This window comes from Diceros bicornis, chromosome 1 (genome assembly GCF_020826845.1).
Source record: "Diceros bicornis minor isolate mBicDic1 chromosome 1, mDicBic1.mat.cur, whole genome shotgun sequence".
NCBI lineage: Eukaryota > Metazoa > Chordata > Mammalia > Perissodactyla > Rhinocerotidae > Diceros > Diceros bicornis.
The window spans coordinates 63,519,293-63,536,832 of NC_080740.1; the positions used below are offsets into that span (position 1 = coordinate 63,519,293).

Consider the following 17,540-nt stretch of genomic DNA (forward strand, 5'->3'; position numbering starts at 1 on the left):
GGCTCCTGTTATAGTAAAAAGACATTACAGGAAAAACGGGTGAAATCCAAATAAAGCCTACAATTTGGTTAACAGTAACATACTAATGTTAATTACTTAGTTTTGACGACTGAACCAAGGTTATATAAGATGTTAAAGATTAGGGGAAACTGAGTGAAGGGTGTCCAGGAATTCTCTGTACAACAGATGCAACTTTTTTGTAAATCTAAAACTATTTCAATATAAAAAGTTTATGTAAAAAAATGTATATTTAGAGAGAGAGAAAGCAAATGTGGCAAAATATCAGCAACTGGTAAATCTAGGTGACAGGTATATGGATGTTTACCTGCCAATATTTTTAACTTTTCTGTAGATTTAAATTTTGTGAAAATAAAATGTTAAAAGAAAATAAAGCTACAAAAGGTTAAAAGCAAAAGAATGGAAGAAGATATTCCACATGAACACTAACCAAAAGAAAACTGATGTTATTATATTAACATCATAGCATTTTGGCAAAAAATATTTCTAAAAGTAGAGGAACACTTCCTAATTAGAAAAAGTTCAATTTACCAGGAAGTTAATAGAATCTAAATTTATAGGTACCTAATAACACAGCATCAAAATATACAAAACAAAAATTGTCTGAACTATAAAGAGAAATAGGTAAATCCACGGTCATGAGAGATTTTAGCATACCTCTCAAAAACAAAGAGTAAACCGAGAAAACAAAACAAAACAGAAGGATATATATTTGAACAATTCAATCTGCAACTATGACCTAATGGACATATACAGAACTCTACAATTGCAGAATAAACATTCTTTTCAAGCTCATATGGAACACATACAAAAACTCATCATATACTGGCCCATAAGCTTGTCTTTATGAGGAGGCACAAGGCAAGCTTCTGAGGTGCTGGCAATGTGCTATTCCTTGACTGCGTGGTGATTACACAGGTTTCTGCTTTGTTGATAAATTCTGTTTTGTTGTTGTTCATTTTTGTGTGTATTTTATATAGTTTGTGTGTATATTATATATTCTTGTTGTTCACTTTTTGTGTGTGTACATTATATTTTACAGCTTAAAAAATAATTAAAATCCTTTAGGAAGGTACCAATTCCCTATTAATACAATAAGCCCTATGCAGCCTGTTTTCTTTCAGCATTTTAACTAATTGCTGTTTCTTCAGTTGAGCACCAGATGAAATAAATGGGCTTATGCTTAGAGGTTTCCTTGTACAAAACTTCTATGTTATCTTTAAACAAGAGAAGCGTATTCAGCCCAGCAAGATGCTCATTCTAAGAGAGACACAAGGAATTGAGCCTGAGAGAACAGAGGATCCACGAATCCCAGCTCACACTTAACCCAAGCATAGGTTCATTTAATAAAATAGGCACAATCATTCACAATATTAAAATTATTTTCCTTCTTCCTTTTTTTTTGCCAAGCACATATAGTTTAATTTGCCTAAGTTAAGCATAAGTAGGCACTAGGAAAGATTACTTGATCTGGGGAATAACTAAGGCTATGCAGATTGAGGGAGCAGCAAAAGAATCTAAAGGAGGGCAAACAACAAAACAGTTGCCCCAAAGGAACCAATACAAAGGATATGATTATAGCCTATAGTAATCTTAAGCCAATACATCCTGGTGTATTATTATTGTTGTTGTTATTATTATTATTATTATTCAGTAACATTTACTGAAGGCTTACCACTTGCTAGGCACTATGCTATATAGATGATTTTCCTAGATTGTTTCATCTAAACATCCCACAGTAAGCCTAGAAAGTAGGTACATTATTAGTTCCATTTTAGAGACGAAGAAACTGAGGCTGAGTAATTGGCCAAGATCACCCAGGTAGCAAACGGAAGAACTGGAAATCTAACCTGGCTAGTCTGACTTCAGAGCATGTAATCTTACCCACTATGCTATACTGCCTGTTCCCACTAGATAAATGATGATTTGCACTTGATGATCTCTAAGGGATCTTTCAGTTCCAACATTCTATGATTTGCTTTAATGAATCTATGACAAAGCATTTAACTAGGCCCAGTAATTTCAAATTATAGAGAGCAGAATTAAAGAAACTCAATGAAATCTCTTTACATGACCTGAAAGTTAGAATTCAGGTTCCTTAGGGTTATCAGAATTGGTTTATCCCCATAATGAACCCTGCAAGAAATGGAAATGTTTTTCCCCTATGCCAGTCAATACCTAATATTTTTCCTCATATGAAGACAGATGGCACAGACAATATCAAAAGACAATCCAGCAAGAATAAAAGAATAAATTTGCAACACAGTCGGCATGATCTTTAAAGACGATTGGACTCAAGACAAATTTGATAAAAGCAGATTTCTGGGGAAAAAAAATCTTCTCTTTCAAAATGCCTAAATTTAGTGTAGATGAAATAAACTGCTTATAAACTATTGATATTAGCCCTGAAGAAACAACTGGTGGCTAATTGAATACATTAAAGCTGAAGAAAATCTTATAAATACAAGATCTATTTGTTCTTTATACAAAATACTTACTGATCATAGTCAAGTCAAAATATTCTTATTTGTTCTTTTAAAACATCATGAGAGGGGCCGGCCTGGTGGCGCAAGCGGTTAAGTGCGCGCGCTCCGCTGCGGCGGCCCGGGGTTCGCTGGTTCGGATCCCGGGCGCGCACCGAAGTACTGCTTGGTAAGCCATGCTGTGGCGGCGTCCCATATAAAGTGGAGGAAGATAGGCACCGATGTTAGCCCAGGGCCGTCTTCCTCAGCAAAAAAAAAAAAAAAAAAAAGAGGAGGATTGGCGGATGTTAGCTCAGGGCTGATCTCCTCACAAAAAAAAAAATCATCATGAGAGTTTTTTTCTTTAAAAAGGAAAACTAGCAGTCTAATTTACTTTTTTTCTTTTTAAAAGAAAAATATAGTTAACTCCATAATGGATATAATATAAAAAGTTGTTAGATACTCCTTAGCCTTCATAAATAGTATAAAGTACACCTCATAAAAGAAGCATACTGACACTTCTGTGTTAATGTGAAAGACTAGAAGCTTCTGGGAAATAGCAATAATTTGTTAAAAAAAACTAAAAAAAAGTATGGCACAAACTATTTCACTTAGAGGCCCCAAGAAGGGAAAAAAAAATTTATTAGGTCCAGGAATCCAAGATGACTTGGTATAATTATGATTATATGCAGAATTTGATAGTTAGAAATGAAATCTATTTAGGTCCAGCCTAAGGTTCTCATAGCCAATCTGTAGGCACAATCAGAGTAGTCATATCCCCAGACAGCAGGATATATCTCCAATTTACACAAGTTTAATGAACCAGATAGATAACAGTATCACCAATGTCTGCCTGTAGCCCATTTTCAATGAGATGAATTTTCTTGCTCATGAGGTCCACATGGAAAACAGCATGCTCAGAAATGGGAGTCTTCTCAGTGTGCTCTTTTCCTAGGACGGGCACTCGCCGAGGCCCCAGCAGTGGATCATCAAATCTCATCAGCTTCACTTTGGAAAGGTCTACAGCAAAAGAAATTATCACTATGAGCATTTAGTTACAGTCACTGATTCAAACCCATGCCTGAGTGAGATAACTCATGTTTTAAAACATTGGTTGTTATATCCAAAAAATATTTTTATCAGATTATTAAATAGGTTCCAATCTCAGAAAACAAAGCCAAATCTAACAAATCTTCATCCTCTGTCAGCTTTTACCCAGGTCAAAGATAGTCAGAGATTCTGTATAATACATCTCCTGGAATTATAAACCAAGATAAAAGATTGAGTATATTTTTGAGCATTATCCTATATGGTTTCTCAAATCACTTCCTATATGCCTCAACTGACCATTTTTCAGAACATCAAAAAGTCTAAAACTTATTTCTCTTTCTTGTCTTGCTTCCTAGAATACATTAAAACTGCAAAAGTTGTAGTTTTTTTTTGGAAGATACTTTTGGAGAAAGAATTACTACTCTAAGAAATAGCATTACAAGTTTCTCGTTTTGCTCAAAGGATCAAAATGTTTGTATTAACAAGCTGATAAGAGACAAGGAGAGAAGGGGAAGGACAGGGGGAAAGAGAATAGCTTTTAGAATTTTGAGCTTCTGGATGAGTTCCAACACTATGCTGCTTGAGATTTTCCTGATTTATCAGCACTTGTGTAAGCTGATAAGATGGCTCCTGGCAAAGAAAGCACTTGTCCCTTGAACAAATTTATGGATCCAACAATCCTGCCAACCACTGAACCTGAAAGAAATTTATTTATTTCAGCAATTCTGAGACTTCCCAACATCAAATGGTCTTATTTTATATGGTGGACAAACATCATAAATGACTACAAATGCTGATTCTGGGTTTATATCTCATTCTAAGTATAGCATGGCTAGTTAGGCTTAACCTGATCCACAGAAATAGAAGATATTTTCTGAATTACTTCTCGCCCCTTTCTAAAGCAGATCACTGGGTGGTCCATGAGCTACACTCCCTCACGTTGCCTCAAGAGTATTAAGCTTTGCATGAGAGGGATAAGAGATAAAAGGAGACATTAATGCAGCTGGCAGCTATGCCAAGAGTACAGGTTATCCAGGCATTCTATTCTCCTTGGGAAACAAAGAGAGGACTGAAAGTTTAGAGTAGGGATCTTGGGCTTATAGAGCAATTACCTGCAACTATCATGAAGGCAAACCCTGCCTGCGAGTCTCTGGAGAGTCTCTACAGAGACCACACAATCTATTCTCAGATAAAGCAGAAGCACTGAAAATTAAAATGGGAAAGGAACAGATACAGCCTTCATGACAACCACGACCTTATTTTGGGGGAAGAATACAATTCATTTCAACAGCTATTGCAGTTTAACATGCACTTTGGTGATACTAAATATTTTGCTATGGAAGCAGTGACAAGTCCTGCCAGCAGATTTTATGCACAAAGCCTTTTACTGCAGATCTGCGTCTGCCTCTCTCTCTCTTTCTCTGAAACAGACCTCCCTCATCATTCCAAGCAATTCTGAATCAAACTATTTCAAAGAAGCCTTACTACTCAATCAGGCTTTTAAGTGACAAAACACATTTGCTTTGATGTTTCTACCATGTAGTTCATTACTGCCAATAAATTCTTGGCGCTTTCTTAGTGGTTTTACTATCTTTTCTTATTCCAGACCTCTCTTATCATTGAAAATGTTGAAATTTAAGTCTGCAACTACACAAGATTTAAGGCACTTAGAGAAAAGATGAGAGTGACTGAAAGTCCCTAGAGACTGATAATGTGAAATAGAGCCTTTCACCTCCAAGTTATTAGTTCATATATGGCATGGGTTGTAAGTGATTTAAAGTCATTATCATCAAATAGTTGCTCAGTGGTCTTTGTGGAGCAGAATGATGGTTTTAGTCCAGTTCCTCCTGGACCTACATCATAATCACCCTCAAAACAATTGGCACTAATTGGTCGACTCACTGGCTATTGCAGCAGACAGACTGAGAAATATGTCATTGAATTTCACTCCTTTCCCATCTCATATACTCAATATACTCAGCCCCTCAGATATCAAAGCATCCTGAGGGCTTTTGGAAAAGTCTCAAGGTTAGAGCTCTTCTGTAGATACTTGAAGGAATATCAATTTCAAACTCCCCTTAACATTTCTATCTATTTTCTAAAATTCACAGCAGCTACTAACATCAAACTTAAAGCACTTTATGATAATATTAATCACAGTTAGTATGACAAAAGATCGAAGAATTATGCCAGAGGCTCAGTGAGAAAAGATGAGCTATAGAAAACACATTTCAGTACAATTCTGAAGAATCTAGTCAGTGCTATATCTAAGTATATTTATAAGGAAGGCAGGTTTAACATTATATAATACAAGATTCAATACAGGAATACATCCTCTCATGTGCTACAACCTCATAATAATCCTATCCAGCAGGTCCAAACGAATATTTGCTTTCTTTAAAAGCCATCATATCGTTCTTCAGAGCTAAGAGTTCCTCCCGTTACACAATCTTCTTATGACTGAATATATGCGACATAAAACAGCCAAATGGAAGGCCACAAAATGGCTTCCAATATGTTCATATTTCGAAATTTTCAAGTTCTGCTTTTTGTGACCCATAAGTTCCAAGGATGGTGCTATCATTCTACAGTACCTAGTTTACTGAGGGAACATGATAAATGTCTATAACATGGATGAACCTTGAAGACATTTTGCTAAGTGAAATAAATGAGATGAAAAAAAGGACAAATATTGTACACTTCCACTTATATAAGATACCTAGAACAGTTAAATACACAGAGGCAGAAAGCAGAACAGTGGTTATCAGGGACTAGAGGGAGGTAGAATGGAAAGTCATTGTTTAACGGGTGCAGGGTTTCAGTTTGGGATAGTGAAAAAGTTCTATAGATGGATCGTGTAAATTCACAACAATGTGTATGTACTTAATGCCAATGAACTGTATACTTAAATATGACTAAAATGGTCAATTTTATGTTATATATATTTTACCATAATTTTTTAAAATATCTACAAACAATAAAATCCCTAGCCCTAATATATTGCTGGTACACAGTGAAACAAGTATTAGTGTTTCCCTCCTCCTAGTACATCCTTTCCCCTCACTCTCATGGGTATAATTTTCAAGGCCCCATCCAAATGATATTTTCTCCATAAATTCATCCCTGATCACAGCTGGAAATAATCTCACCTTTTTCTGTGCTGCAAATTTTATCTATACTTCTCTTACTGCACTCAGCAGTTTCTCCTTCAACCATGATTATGTACTGCAATAGCTTGGTCCCCTACTCCTTCACCAGATGCAGCCTCCTAATGAACAGTACTTTGTGGATTCCTCAAACTCCCTAGTATATGCATAGGAGTCTCTACTTACACACTCATCTCTACATACACTACACATGACAGTCTCTCAAGAAATGTCTACAGAAGGTGCACAAATGACTTCAAGAGAACAAAATGTACATGGTAGAATGAATTCCAAAAGACTATTTGACGTCTTCTATGTTAATGGAATATTGTTACCCTGAATATAGTCCATAAACTAGGTCACTGTCTGGGATTTGTAAATCTTTTCAGAAAATTTTTACACTGATGGAATGTGGCCCAGTCAGCTCTTTTTTTTTTTTTTAAAGATTTTATTTATTTTATTTTTTCCCCCCAAAGCCCCAGTGGGTAGTTGTATGTCGTAGCTGCACATCCTTCTAGTTGCTCTATGTGGGACTCGGCCTCAGGATGAACGGAGAAGTGGTGCCTCGATGCGCACCCGGGATCCGAACCCGGGCCACCAGCATCGCAGCGCGCGCACTTAACCACCAAGCCACAGGGCCGGCCCAAATGATTTCTTTTCTTTTTTTTTTTTTTGTGAGGAAGATCGGCCCTGAGCTAACATCTGCCAATCCTCCTCTTTTGGCTGAGGAAGACTGGCCCTGAGCTAACATCCATGCCCATCCTCCTCCACTTTATATGGGACGCCGCCACAGCATGGCTTGAGAAGCGGTGCCTCCGTGTGCACCTGGGATTCGAACCGGCGAACCCTAGGCCACCACAGCGGAGCACTCGCACTTAACCACTTGCGCCACCGGGTCGGCCCCCCCAGTTGGCTCTTGATTGCCATCAAGAAGAGAAGAGAGATGGGCCGGCCCCTTGGCTTAGCGGTTAAGTGTGTGCGCTCCGATGCAGGCTGCCCGGGTTCGGATCCCGGCGCACACAGACGCACCGCTTCTCCGGCCATGCTGAGGCCGCGTCCCACATACAGCAACTAGAAGAATGTGCAACTATGACTTACAACTATCGCTTGGGGCTTTAGGGGAAAAATAAATAAATAAATAAATAAATAAATAAATAAATAAATAAAAAAAGAGACGAGAGAGACAATGCAAAATAGGGAATCTCAACATTACTTTGTCTTCATAATTTGGAAGAAAAATAATACAGAGACACACTAACTCCCTTCACACTGCTCAGCCTAAGACCTGGCTGAGTGATAAAAAAAGAAGCCATAAATTATTATATTAAATCTAATCATAGAAGATCTAGACTTAATCTTGATAAGAAATTACAATTATTTACATATTTTACCCAGAGGTACACTGTTTAGAAGAATAAGAGCTTTGGAGTCAAACAGACTTGAGTTTGAATTCCAGCTCCAGGATTTACCAGCTGAATGAAACTTGCAAGCTGTTTAGCCTTTCTGACCTCCATTTCATCATCTGTGAAAGGGGAATAATAATACCCTCTACATTATAGGGTCATAAAAGGATTAAACAGCTAATACATGGCAGACACTCAATAACTTTTACTCTATTTCTCTTCCTTCCTCACGAACAGACCCAGCTGGGCAGGTTAGTTTGAATATTATGGGTATCTGTTCCTTAATTCTGAATACTCTTGGGAGAGAGAAACTGCTTGTCACAATTTTAAAGCTAGATGGAGTCTTGAAAAAGCATCTAATCCAGTGTCCTCATTTTACTAAAAGAGAGATCAGTTTAGAGTTTAAGTGACATGGCCAAGTCACCAAGCTACCTAGTCACAATGTCCCAAAGAGAATATAGGTTTCCTGATTCTGGGTCCAGTACTCTTTCCACAACATTGCACAGCTGTCCCCAAGCAAGCCAGTTACTCTACTCTCTCTCCTCTGCTTAGAACTCATCAAATCCATAAGCTACTGCCAAATGTGCATTTCAGGGAAACCATTTACCTTTGATACCTCGGTCCATTTTCATTAAACGCCTGATTATAGAATCGCGGTTATCTCCTTGCCTGATTTCAATTTTGGTTGAGAAGTGGCCATTGGATGGCTGAGGATTCACTAGGGAAACTGACACACCAGGCTAGGAAAATAGAGAGAAAATGATTGTTATAGGAACTCAAATTTAAATACTGCTGAGGGAGGCGGACTCTAATTCTAGTATTCTAAATTTAATTCTAGTATTCTAAAATCAATATCAAGTGATACTCAAATATGAAAGAAAAGATATACAAAAGCTCATGCTTACAACCAAATGCCTAGGTAAAAATGACTGACTACTATATCAATACTGATGATGCATGATAACAATAATTTATTTCCTCTTCTATTTTCTCTTCTACAACTACCATCATTTATCAAATTTCTACTATGTACCAGGCACTGTACTAAGCACTTTATAGACAGTATCCCCTATATCCTGAAAGGTAGTTCTTTAAGACCCCTTTCCACAGATGAGAAGCTAAGAACCAGAAAGATTAACAAAGTAGCCCAAGGTCACAGAACTAGTATGAGGCAGAGCCAGAATTAAACCCAGTTCTATGCCATACTACCTCCCACACTATAAAAACTACACAGTCAAAGATTTGCCTATTATTTTAAGTGGAAAAAGTAAGCTGAGTCTTATGAAAGACTTAAATACATAGTAGCTTAATGGAATGCTTGAAATTAGCTTAAATAAACACATTTGTATAGGGAATACAATTTCATCTACCTATCTCTGTGGCCAGAATGACTGCATTTTTTTTTTTTTTTAAAGATTTTATTTATTTATTTTTTCCCCCCAAAGCCCCAGTAGACAGTTGTATGTCATAGCTGCACATCCTTCTAGTTGCTGTATGTGGGACGCGGCCTCAGCAAGGCCAGAGAAGTGGTGCATCGGTGCGCGCCCAGGATCCGAACCCGGGCCGCCAGCAGCGGAGAGCGTGCACTTAACTGCTAAGGCATGGGGCCGGCCCATGACTGCACTTTGAAAAGACACCATATCTAGGGGCCAGCCCCGTGGCTTAGTGGTTAAGTGCGCATGCTCCGCTACTGGGGGCCCAGGTTCGGATCCCGGGCCCGCACCGACGCACCGCTTGTTCCGGCCATGCTGAGGCGGCATCCCACATACAGCAACTAGAAGGATGTGCAACTATGACATACAGCTATCTACTGGGGCTTTGGGGGGAAAAAAAAGGTGGAGGATTGGCAATGGATGTTAGCTCAGGGCCGGTCTTCCTCAGCAAAAAGAGGAGGATTGGTATGGATGTTAGCTCAGGTCTGATCTTCCTCACAAAAATAAATAAATAAATAAATAAAAATTAAAAAAAAATAAAAGACACCATATCTTAATGTAGTGAGAGTAGTCATAATATGATGATAAATTCAGGAGGGCTCCACGGTCATGATTACCTCATTCTTTCAAAATAGGTTTTTCTGTTTGCTGGGTTTTCAATTAAATGTGGAAGAAGGAACAGGATACACATTAAGTTCTCTGCTTATCAAGAAAAGTAGGGCATTTTGTGGACTCTCACAATTGTACTCCATTGGACTTTACCAAATATTGCCATTCTGAATGGATTCTTTGAGAGTGAATAAATACAATCCCCCAAAATTCCAAAACCTATTTATCTTCACCAATAATGGCCAAAAAATAAAAAATTTAAAAAAAAAGCATTTCTAGCATCATATAAGATGATGCATCAGTCTGGTTTATGCCACAAGCCAAAAAGTCTTGAATAATATTATCAAACCAAGACTCATCTTAAGTATAAAAGCTCCTTTTCACTGTTTAAAAAAGTCTTACATTTCAATTTCTATTGCATTTTTCAATAAAAATCAGATTTTGAAAATAACTGTTTTTATTTTTAAACCCACAAAAAACATCTGAAGCCATCCATAATAGTAGAGGAAAGAAAACAGGATTGCACCAACTAGGGAATTAGAAGACCTGAAATCCAGCCCCATTTCTAACAAACTATGTGGCCTAGACCAAACCAATCACTTAACTTCTCTGGATCTCACTTCCTTCCATCTTTAAAATGATGGGTTTAGATGTAATGATCTCTAAGGTCTCTTCTAGCTCTAAAATGAAATGATTCAGTGAGATTCTTTCAACTTACTTCTATTCTGAAAACATTAAGTGGTTTCCCAGGACAGCAGTCTTCCCTGACTTTGTCTTCTGCTTCAGAGGCAAACTTGACTTCTATACGTTCTAGCTAAATAGAGGGGAAAAAAATGGAAGTCATCAGTATCACTTAATATGATTTAAATTAATCATCACCTCATTTCACCAAAGAGCAAAACTAGGTTCTCCACTTAACATGAAATGGTCTGTGCAATTTTATTATTTTCCATATAAACATTAAATGAAATCTGTAATCAATTATTTAACACATCTTAGATGTCTCATAGTATTGTTATTTATACTGTCATGTTTACCATTTTCTATAATGAAATGTGGCATCTACCTGCTGTATAAGAGAAAATGAAAATCAGCATAAAAGGATTCCACTTAAAGGAACAAAGTTCAGAAATGCAGCATTTGAATAAAAGGCTTCCACTTAAATGGAAAAATTCAGAAATGCAGCATATTGCATACCCCTAAATATAAGATGATCCTCAATATAAGGTGTCCCCACTGTCCCAATGAAAAGATCCAATTCGTTTTTTGACCTCTGTGAACATATATGAACATTCAGAAATATATGTAAAATAGATGTCTACTAATATTTAATTTATTAATTTAATTATTAACTCATTTATAATTACATGACATAAAATGCTTATTTGGAAATAACTTTCTTTCATTTTCATATTTCATGAAACAATTTTATTCGAACTCTAAACCTGCATTTTTTTTTTACTTGTGTCTTCATTATCACTAGAACCACTTTCTGAGTTCTCTAACACAGTTTTCTAAAGCAAACTGTCTTTCCTTCTGCCTAAGTTGCCTGAGAGACAGCATTTTCAGAATCTACAGATGAAGCTGTGACTAGGGCAGGAAGATGGGATGAGGAGAAACTCACAGATATGCGAAAACTATAGGTAATGTTCTAGTTCTTGAGTTGGGTAGTAGATTCACGGATGTTCATTATATTAATTAAAAATAAATAAATAGATAAAAACCCAGGGCCAGGCAGGGACCAATGACAATAAAGTAGTCCCCACTTATCTGTGGTTTCAGTTACCAATGGCTAACCACGGTCCAAAAATATTAAATGGAAAATTCCAGAAATAAACAATTTATCAGTTTTAAATTGCACGCTGTTCTGAGTAGCCTGATAAAATCTCATGCCATCCCACTCTGATCCGCCAAGGACGTGAATCTTCCCTTTGTCCAGCATATCCCTGCTGTATATGTTACCTGCCCATTAGTCACGTTTAGCCATCTCGGTTATTAGATTGACTGTTGTGGTATTGCAGTGCTTATGTTCAACTAACTCTTATTTTACTTAATAATAGCCCCAACGCCAAGAGTAGTGATGCTGGCAACTCGGATATGCCAAAAAGAAGCTCTAAAGTACTTCCTTTAAGTGAAAAGGTGAAAGTTCTCGATTTAACAAGGAAAGAAAAATGCTGAGGTTGCTAAGATCCATGGTAACTTTTATTACAGTATATTGTTATAATTCTTCTATTTTATTATTAGTTATTGCTGTTAATCTCTTACTTGCCTAATTTATAAATTAAACCTTATCATAGGTACGTATGTATAGGAAAAAACACAATATATATAGGGTTTGGTACTATCCATGGTTTCAGGCAACCACTGGGGGTCTTGGAACATATCCCCCACAGATAAGGGAGGACTACTGTATACTACGAACCAAAGATTCTCATTAATCCAATTCTGTGAATCCGAGGTCTAAAAGGGAGGGGGGAAAAAAGAAACAATTCAGAGTGCCCCTTAATGTGAGAGATTTTGAAAGTATTTGAATATAAGGTCTCTCTTCATTCTTTTAAAGATAATTTTGGGGGGAAAATCCAGGCATACACACTTAGTATTTTATGTATAGAATAATTGATAAGTGAAATAGCACATTTTTTCTTCCTGCAATTTCTACACCCATCCATTCTCTTTCCCTCCAAAAATATTTTTGACTGATGTTTGGCAAAGGTACTAAACAAAGAAGATGAAGTTTATAAAAAGACTTATTATAAAACAAAAGAACTGGATTATGTTTACTATAGTTAACTAGTTATTACAATCCCTGGCCCATCTTACCTCAAGGGAATTGGTCAGGTAGACTATATTCTCCATAAGCACCGCTTGTTCATCAAATTCTAACTGCAAATCCAGAACACGAGGCCCCATCTTCTCCAGATTTTCCTAATGGTCAAAATGGTTTTGAAAAACAAAATCACATTAAGAATATGTTGGAGGGGACCAGCCCCGTGGTGTAGTGGTTAAGTTCAGCATGCTCCCCTTCGGCAGCCCGGGTTCGTGGGTTCAGATCCTGGGTGTAGACCTACACTACTTGTCAGCCATGCTGTGGCAGTGACCCACATACAAAATAAAGGAAGAGTGGCACAGACGTTAGCTCAAGGCGAATCTTCCTCAGCAAAACAAAAAAAAAGAATATGTTGGAAAGAATACATTTCCTCCAAAGCAATCATTCCTCTCTCAATTGATAAAATCTTTGAATTTGAACAGTTAAAGGAAAGGCCTTGGACTCATGGTTTCCCTTATCTATGTCTGCTTGTTAATGAAATTACTAGCTCAGAGTAATTATCATTTAAAGTATGATAAGATTAGGCAGCACTGAAAAGACTAGAAAGACAAAGTTTTCAGATTTGTAAAAGAAGTATGATTTTATCACTGTTTATTTAGACTGACAATATCCAAACCCAAAGAATTCACTTTGACAAGGAATCAAACTAATGTGTGAAAATATCCTTTCAGGTTAACTGAAAAAGAAATAAATAAAATTTTCCAAGATACCACATCTTTAAAGCTATTTCAGAGAATAATGAATTAATAACAACCAAACAAAAAGTTTCTGCAAATTTTAAAGACATTCAAAATGTAACCCTCAATATCCAAGTTCATATGCACAAATATAGCTAACTGCCTAGAACACGTTGCACTTACATGGAAGTGACCTGAGGAGATTCCTGATGTTCACGATTTTCATTTACCATCCAACTGTTTCTTTTCTCATGAAAAAGTGCTAGAAAGCCATTTTCTCATTCCCAGATTTATTAAACACTTTTCAGAGTTTCAAACCACTACTTTGCCTGGCAAATCACCAATATTACTGAAAAAAATATATTACTACTCACAGTCTAACCCTGGTTTTTCAAAAAGCCAACTCTTGTTGAATCTAATATCATTTAATTAGTTTTCAAATCAGTTTCACTGGATTCTGTAAAGCATGTCATCAAAATTAATTGCCTTTGTAACCAACAATGGGATATTATGTTGGATCGACATATCGACAATGGATCTGGCATTTTGACCAATGGCACTAGCTGAGTAGGGAATCAATGAATTATGAGCATACCAGCAAACATATTATAATTTGACTGGTACAGGTCAACTCAGGATTCTAAATTATTTCTGAAACTTCCAACACCATAAGGCTCAGATAGTTGACTGTAGTCTAGGAAAATTAAAAGGCTTTCCTAAGAATATAATCTCTGCAAAATAGGACAAGCTAAGAGTTTAGGTCTCCATCAGGCAGGCATCTGTAGCCTAGAAGATTCGGGATTTAATCTACAGTACAAGAACAACCACTATGTGCCTAGCAGGCTGGAATACACGGATTTACATTTAAAAAAAACATTTAGTGAGCCTACTTTTTGACAGGTAGTATTTAACTGTGTTAAGCGTATTATTTCATTTACTCCTCACAGCACTCCTAAAAGGTAGGTTCTATTAATTTCCTCATTTTATAGATGAAAAACTTTGTGTCCCAGAGAATTTAAGTGATTTGTCTAAGGCCTCAAAACTAAGAAGTGACAGACAAACAAGATTTGGACCAAGATATGTCTGACTCCAGAGCCTGAGATCTTAAGCAATATACAGCCTTATTTCTGTTTCTCTTTGTCAGGAAATTCAATAGATCAATTATGTTTATGAAGAAAACTAAAAGCCTAACCCAGTGATTCTCAGTGGGGGAGGTGACTGGGAGAAGGGGGCTGATTTTGCTCCCAGGAGACATTTGCCAACATCTGGAGACATTTTTGGCTGTCACAACTTGAAGTGGGGTGGGGAGAGGTTCTACTGGCATCTAGTGGGTAGAAGCCAAGGATACTGCTAAACATCCTATAGTGCACAGAACAGCCTCCCACAACAAAGAACTATCCAGCCCAAAATATCAACAGATCCACTGTTGAGAAACCCTGGTCTAACCCATAAACAGCATTTATCCTGTTAAGCTAAACCTATACAAATGTAGAATCTTGGTTCCAGTAATAGGATCTAGTAAAAACACCCTAATGTAAGCCAAAAGAATATGCTTCCTTCCCAAACTGAAAAGAAGGGAAGGTAGAACATGAAGAGAATCATGTAGTGCAGCAATTCTAAACCAATTTTTCTTCCACAGTACATACTTTCACATACTCAGCAATTTCACCGGTAAACCCCAAATCTGATGGCTCATTTCTCACAACCACTGATTGAAAAGTGCTATTTTAGCATATTTCTGGAGAGACTGTACCCAAAGTTTTCCCCTTCCTTCTACTATCCTATCTAGCCATTACTCATGTGGTCACAGCTGCACAAGGTCCACAGCCTACCTTAATCATGGCGACAAATGGCATCACTTTCTTCATATGCTTCTTCAATTCTGGCAAATTGCCTAGTTCACTAGCAATGACTTTGTTATCAGGCAACTTTCCACCGTTGGTCTAAAAAAAAGAGTGAGGGAGGAACGTAAAGAAAAATATTTTAAAGATAAAGCAGGATAGTAGATGTGCCTGTCGGAAGTTAGCCACACACAGAATGGTAGCCCCTACCAGTCTGCTGGAGAAGAGAAGAGCAGTGTGCAACCCCCAGCATCACGGGCAAGTGAAACGTGAATGAATAATACAGAAGGGAGTCTCCTGTCCCTCTACATTCAAAGGATACATATTTTTTAGAATAAAGGAGAAAAGCAGGTGCTTCATGTTGAATATTTAGTTTTTCCTTACGCTAATGGCACCTCCAGGATTGTAACATTAGATCTCGTCTAGTGAGAAAACGAAATAGTCTTATAAAGATCTTGTTTGTCTTCAAACTTCTAAAAGCATTTCATTAGTCATATCAAAATGAAAACTACACAACTATGATACAAGATTTATATGTCTGCTTTTGAACATTCTTCCTTATAAATTGTTACCACAAATGTGAAAAAGAGAATCCCTAGCTATCAACTTGTTTAAAACAGTATCATTTCTATCTACTCAAAACTAAATGCCTATTCATATATCACTAATATGCACAGAGTCCCAAATGTGCTGCCTGAATTTAAATTCATTTCTGCAACATCAACTGTCCCCTTCAATAGAGTGAGAAATAAAGCAAACAGTTTTCAGAGTTTTGGGTAATTTATTTTCTCCTTATTGTAAAAGCATAGTATCAAAGCCAAGGGTTGGGAATGAATCTAAAAGAAAAGTAACATATAGTAAGATTCCCAATAATCTATTTACTTTCAATTCTAACCTTTACTAAAGTACATGGAAAAAAATATTTTCTCCACTTGTCAATATGTTGCTTTAAAATATACATGAAAGAGAAAAAAGGAGAGAGTGGGAAACACTCCTTTTCCTTATGTCACCAAAAAGGTGCCATATTCAACATAAGAACATTCTTCTTGATTATAAACCAACATTCTTTTATTTCTTTTAGATGAAAACAAACGAAAATTTCAAAGGAAGCTGTCCATTCCAAATAATGCCAAAAGATGATGTTGTTTTGAAACTATATAAGATCTAGTCAACGAATACTAAGTAAAAATATAACTTCTAAAAGAACAGTGGTGATGCATTTTTAATACCTGGGACACAACATACTATATTTGGTTCTTCCACTGCTTCCTTGGAAGTGGTAGTATGAATATGTAACCCACTGAGGCATAATTTCATTTTTCTACCTACCGAAGTAGCTTTTACTCTTTTATTTACCATAAGTCAAAATCTGCAAGCAGATTCTAAAGGCTACATTCTATTTCTATCACACACGATCAAAGGAGGAGGTAGTTCTCCCTAAAAATAGGTTCACAAGGAAGACAAAAACACATGCTCTTCTCTCTTCATCAAATTTTACAAAGGTAAAAGTTTTTCTGAGTATTTCTTAATTAACTATGAAAAGTATTGAGGCAAAATTCCAGTCAAGTTCTAGAAAATCAAAAATAAAGATTTTTCGTTTATGTTATCACTTTATGCTTTGGCCATAATCCCTATTTTGTCTGTCTTTCTCTCTTTTAAGAGCACCTTAATGGTTTGTGTCTACGAATAACTCTTCTTAATTACCTGAGCAAGAATTCCACAACACATACTTGTTTCCATATTTTGAAGGTGAAAGGAAAAAGGTAGGTGAATTTTTTTCTCTAGGAAAACCTAGAACTGAGTTTAAATATTGAGTTTCCTTTAAATACAACTATCATATTTAGTAGCTATTTACCCAACAGAGCCAAACACAATAACGAGCTTTTCATTTCTGTGGGTAATTATCAAAGCGAACATTTTCTTTTAAATTACTCAAGAGCCAAGCTTCAATTTTTTTCAAACATAATAAGGTTAAGGTTTCATGAATCCCAGTGTTCAAGTCACAACAAATCCAAAACACAAACTCAGTCTTTTTGCTTCATAATTTTAACCACATATATGAAAAAGTCCCACA

At 36.6% G+C, this 17,540-nt stretch overlaps 1 protein-coding gene across 3 annotated transcripts in view; it reads right to left on the reverse strand.

Moving 5' to 3' along the window:
- Positions 1-3,104: 3,104 nt before the first annotated feature.
- Positions 3,105-17,540, reverse strand: part of LARS1 (leucyl-tRNA synthetase 1) — a 61,898-nt gene continuing 47,462 nt past the window's right edge. For all 3 annotated transcript variants that reach the window (XM_058543268.1, XM_058543258.1, XM_058543277.1), the window contains 5 exons: positions 15,458-15,568; positions 12,942-13,046; positions 10,840-10,935; positions 8,687-8,819; positions 3,105-3,500 (listed from right to left, as the gene is read on the reverse strand). In XM_058543268.1, coding sequence (XP_058399251.1) covers positions 3,295-3,500; positions 8,687-8,819; positions 10,840-10,935; positions 12,942-13,046; positions 15,458-15,568 — 651 coding nt within the window. In that variant the 3' untranslated portion in view covers positions 3,105-3,294. The remainder of the gene's footprint in view (positions 3,501-8,686; positions 8,820-10,839; positions 10,936-12,941; positions 13,047-15,457; positions 15,569-17,540) is intronic.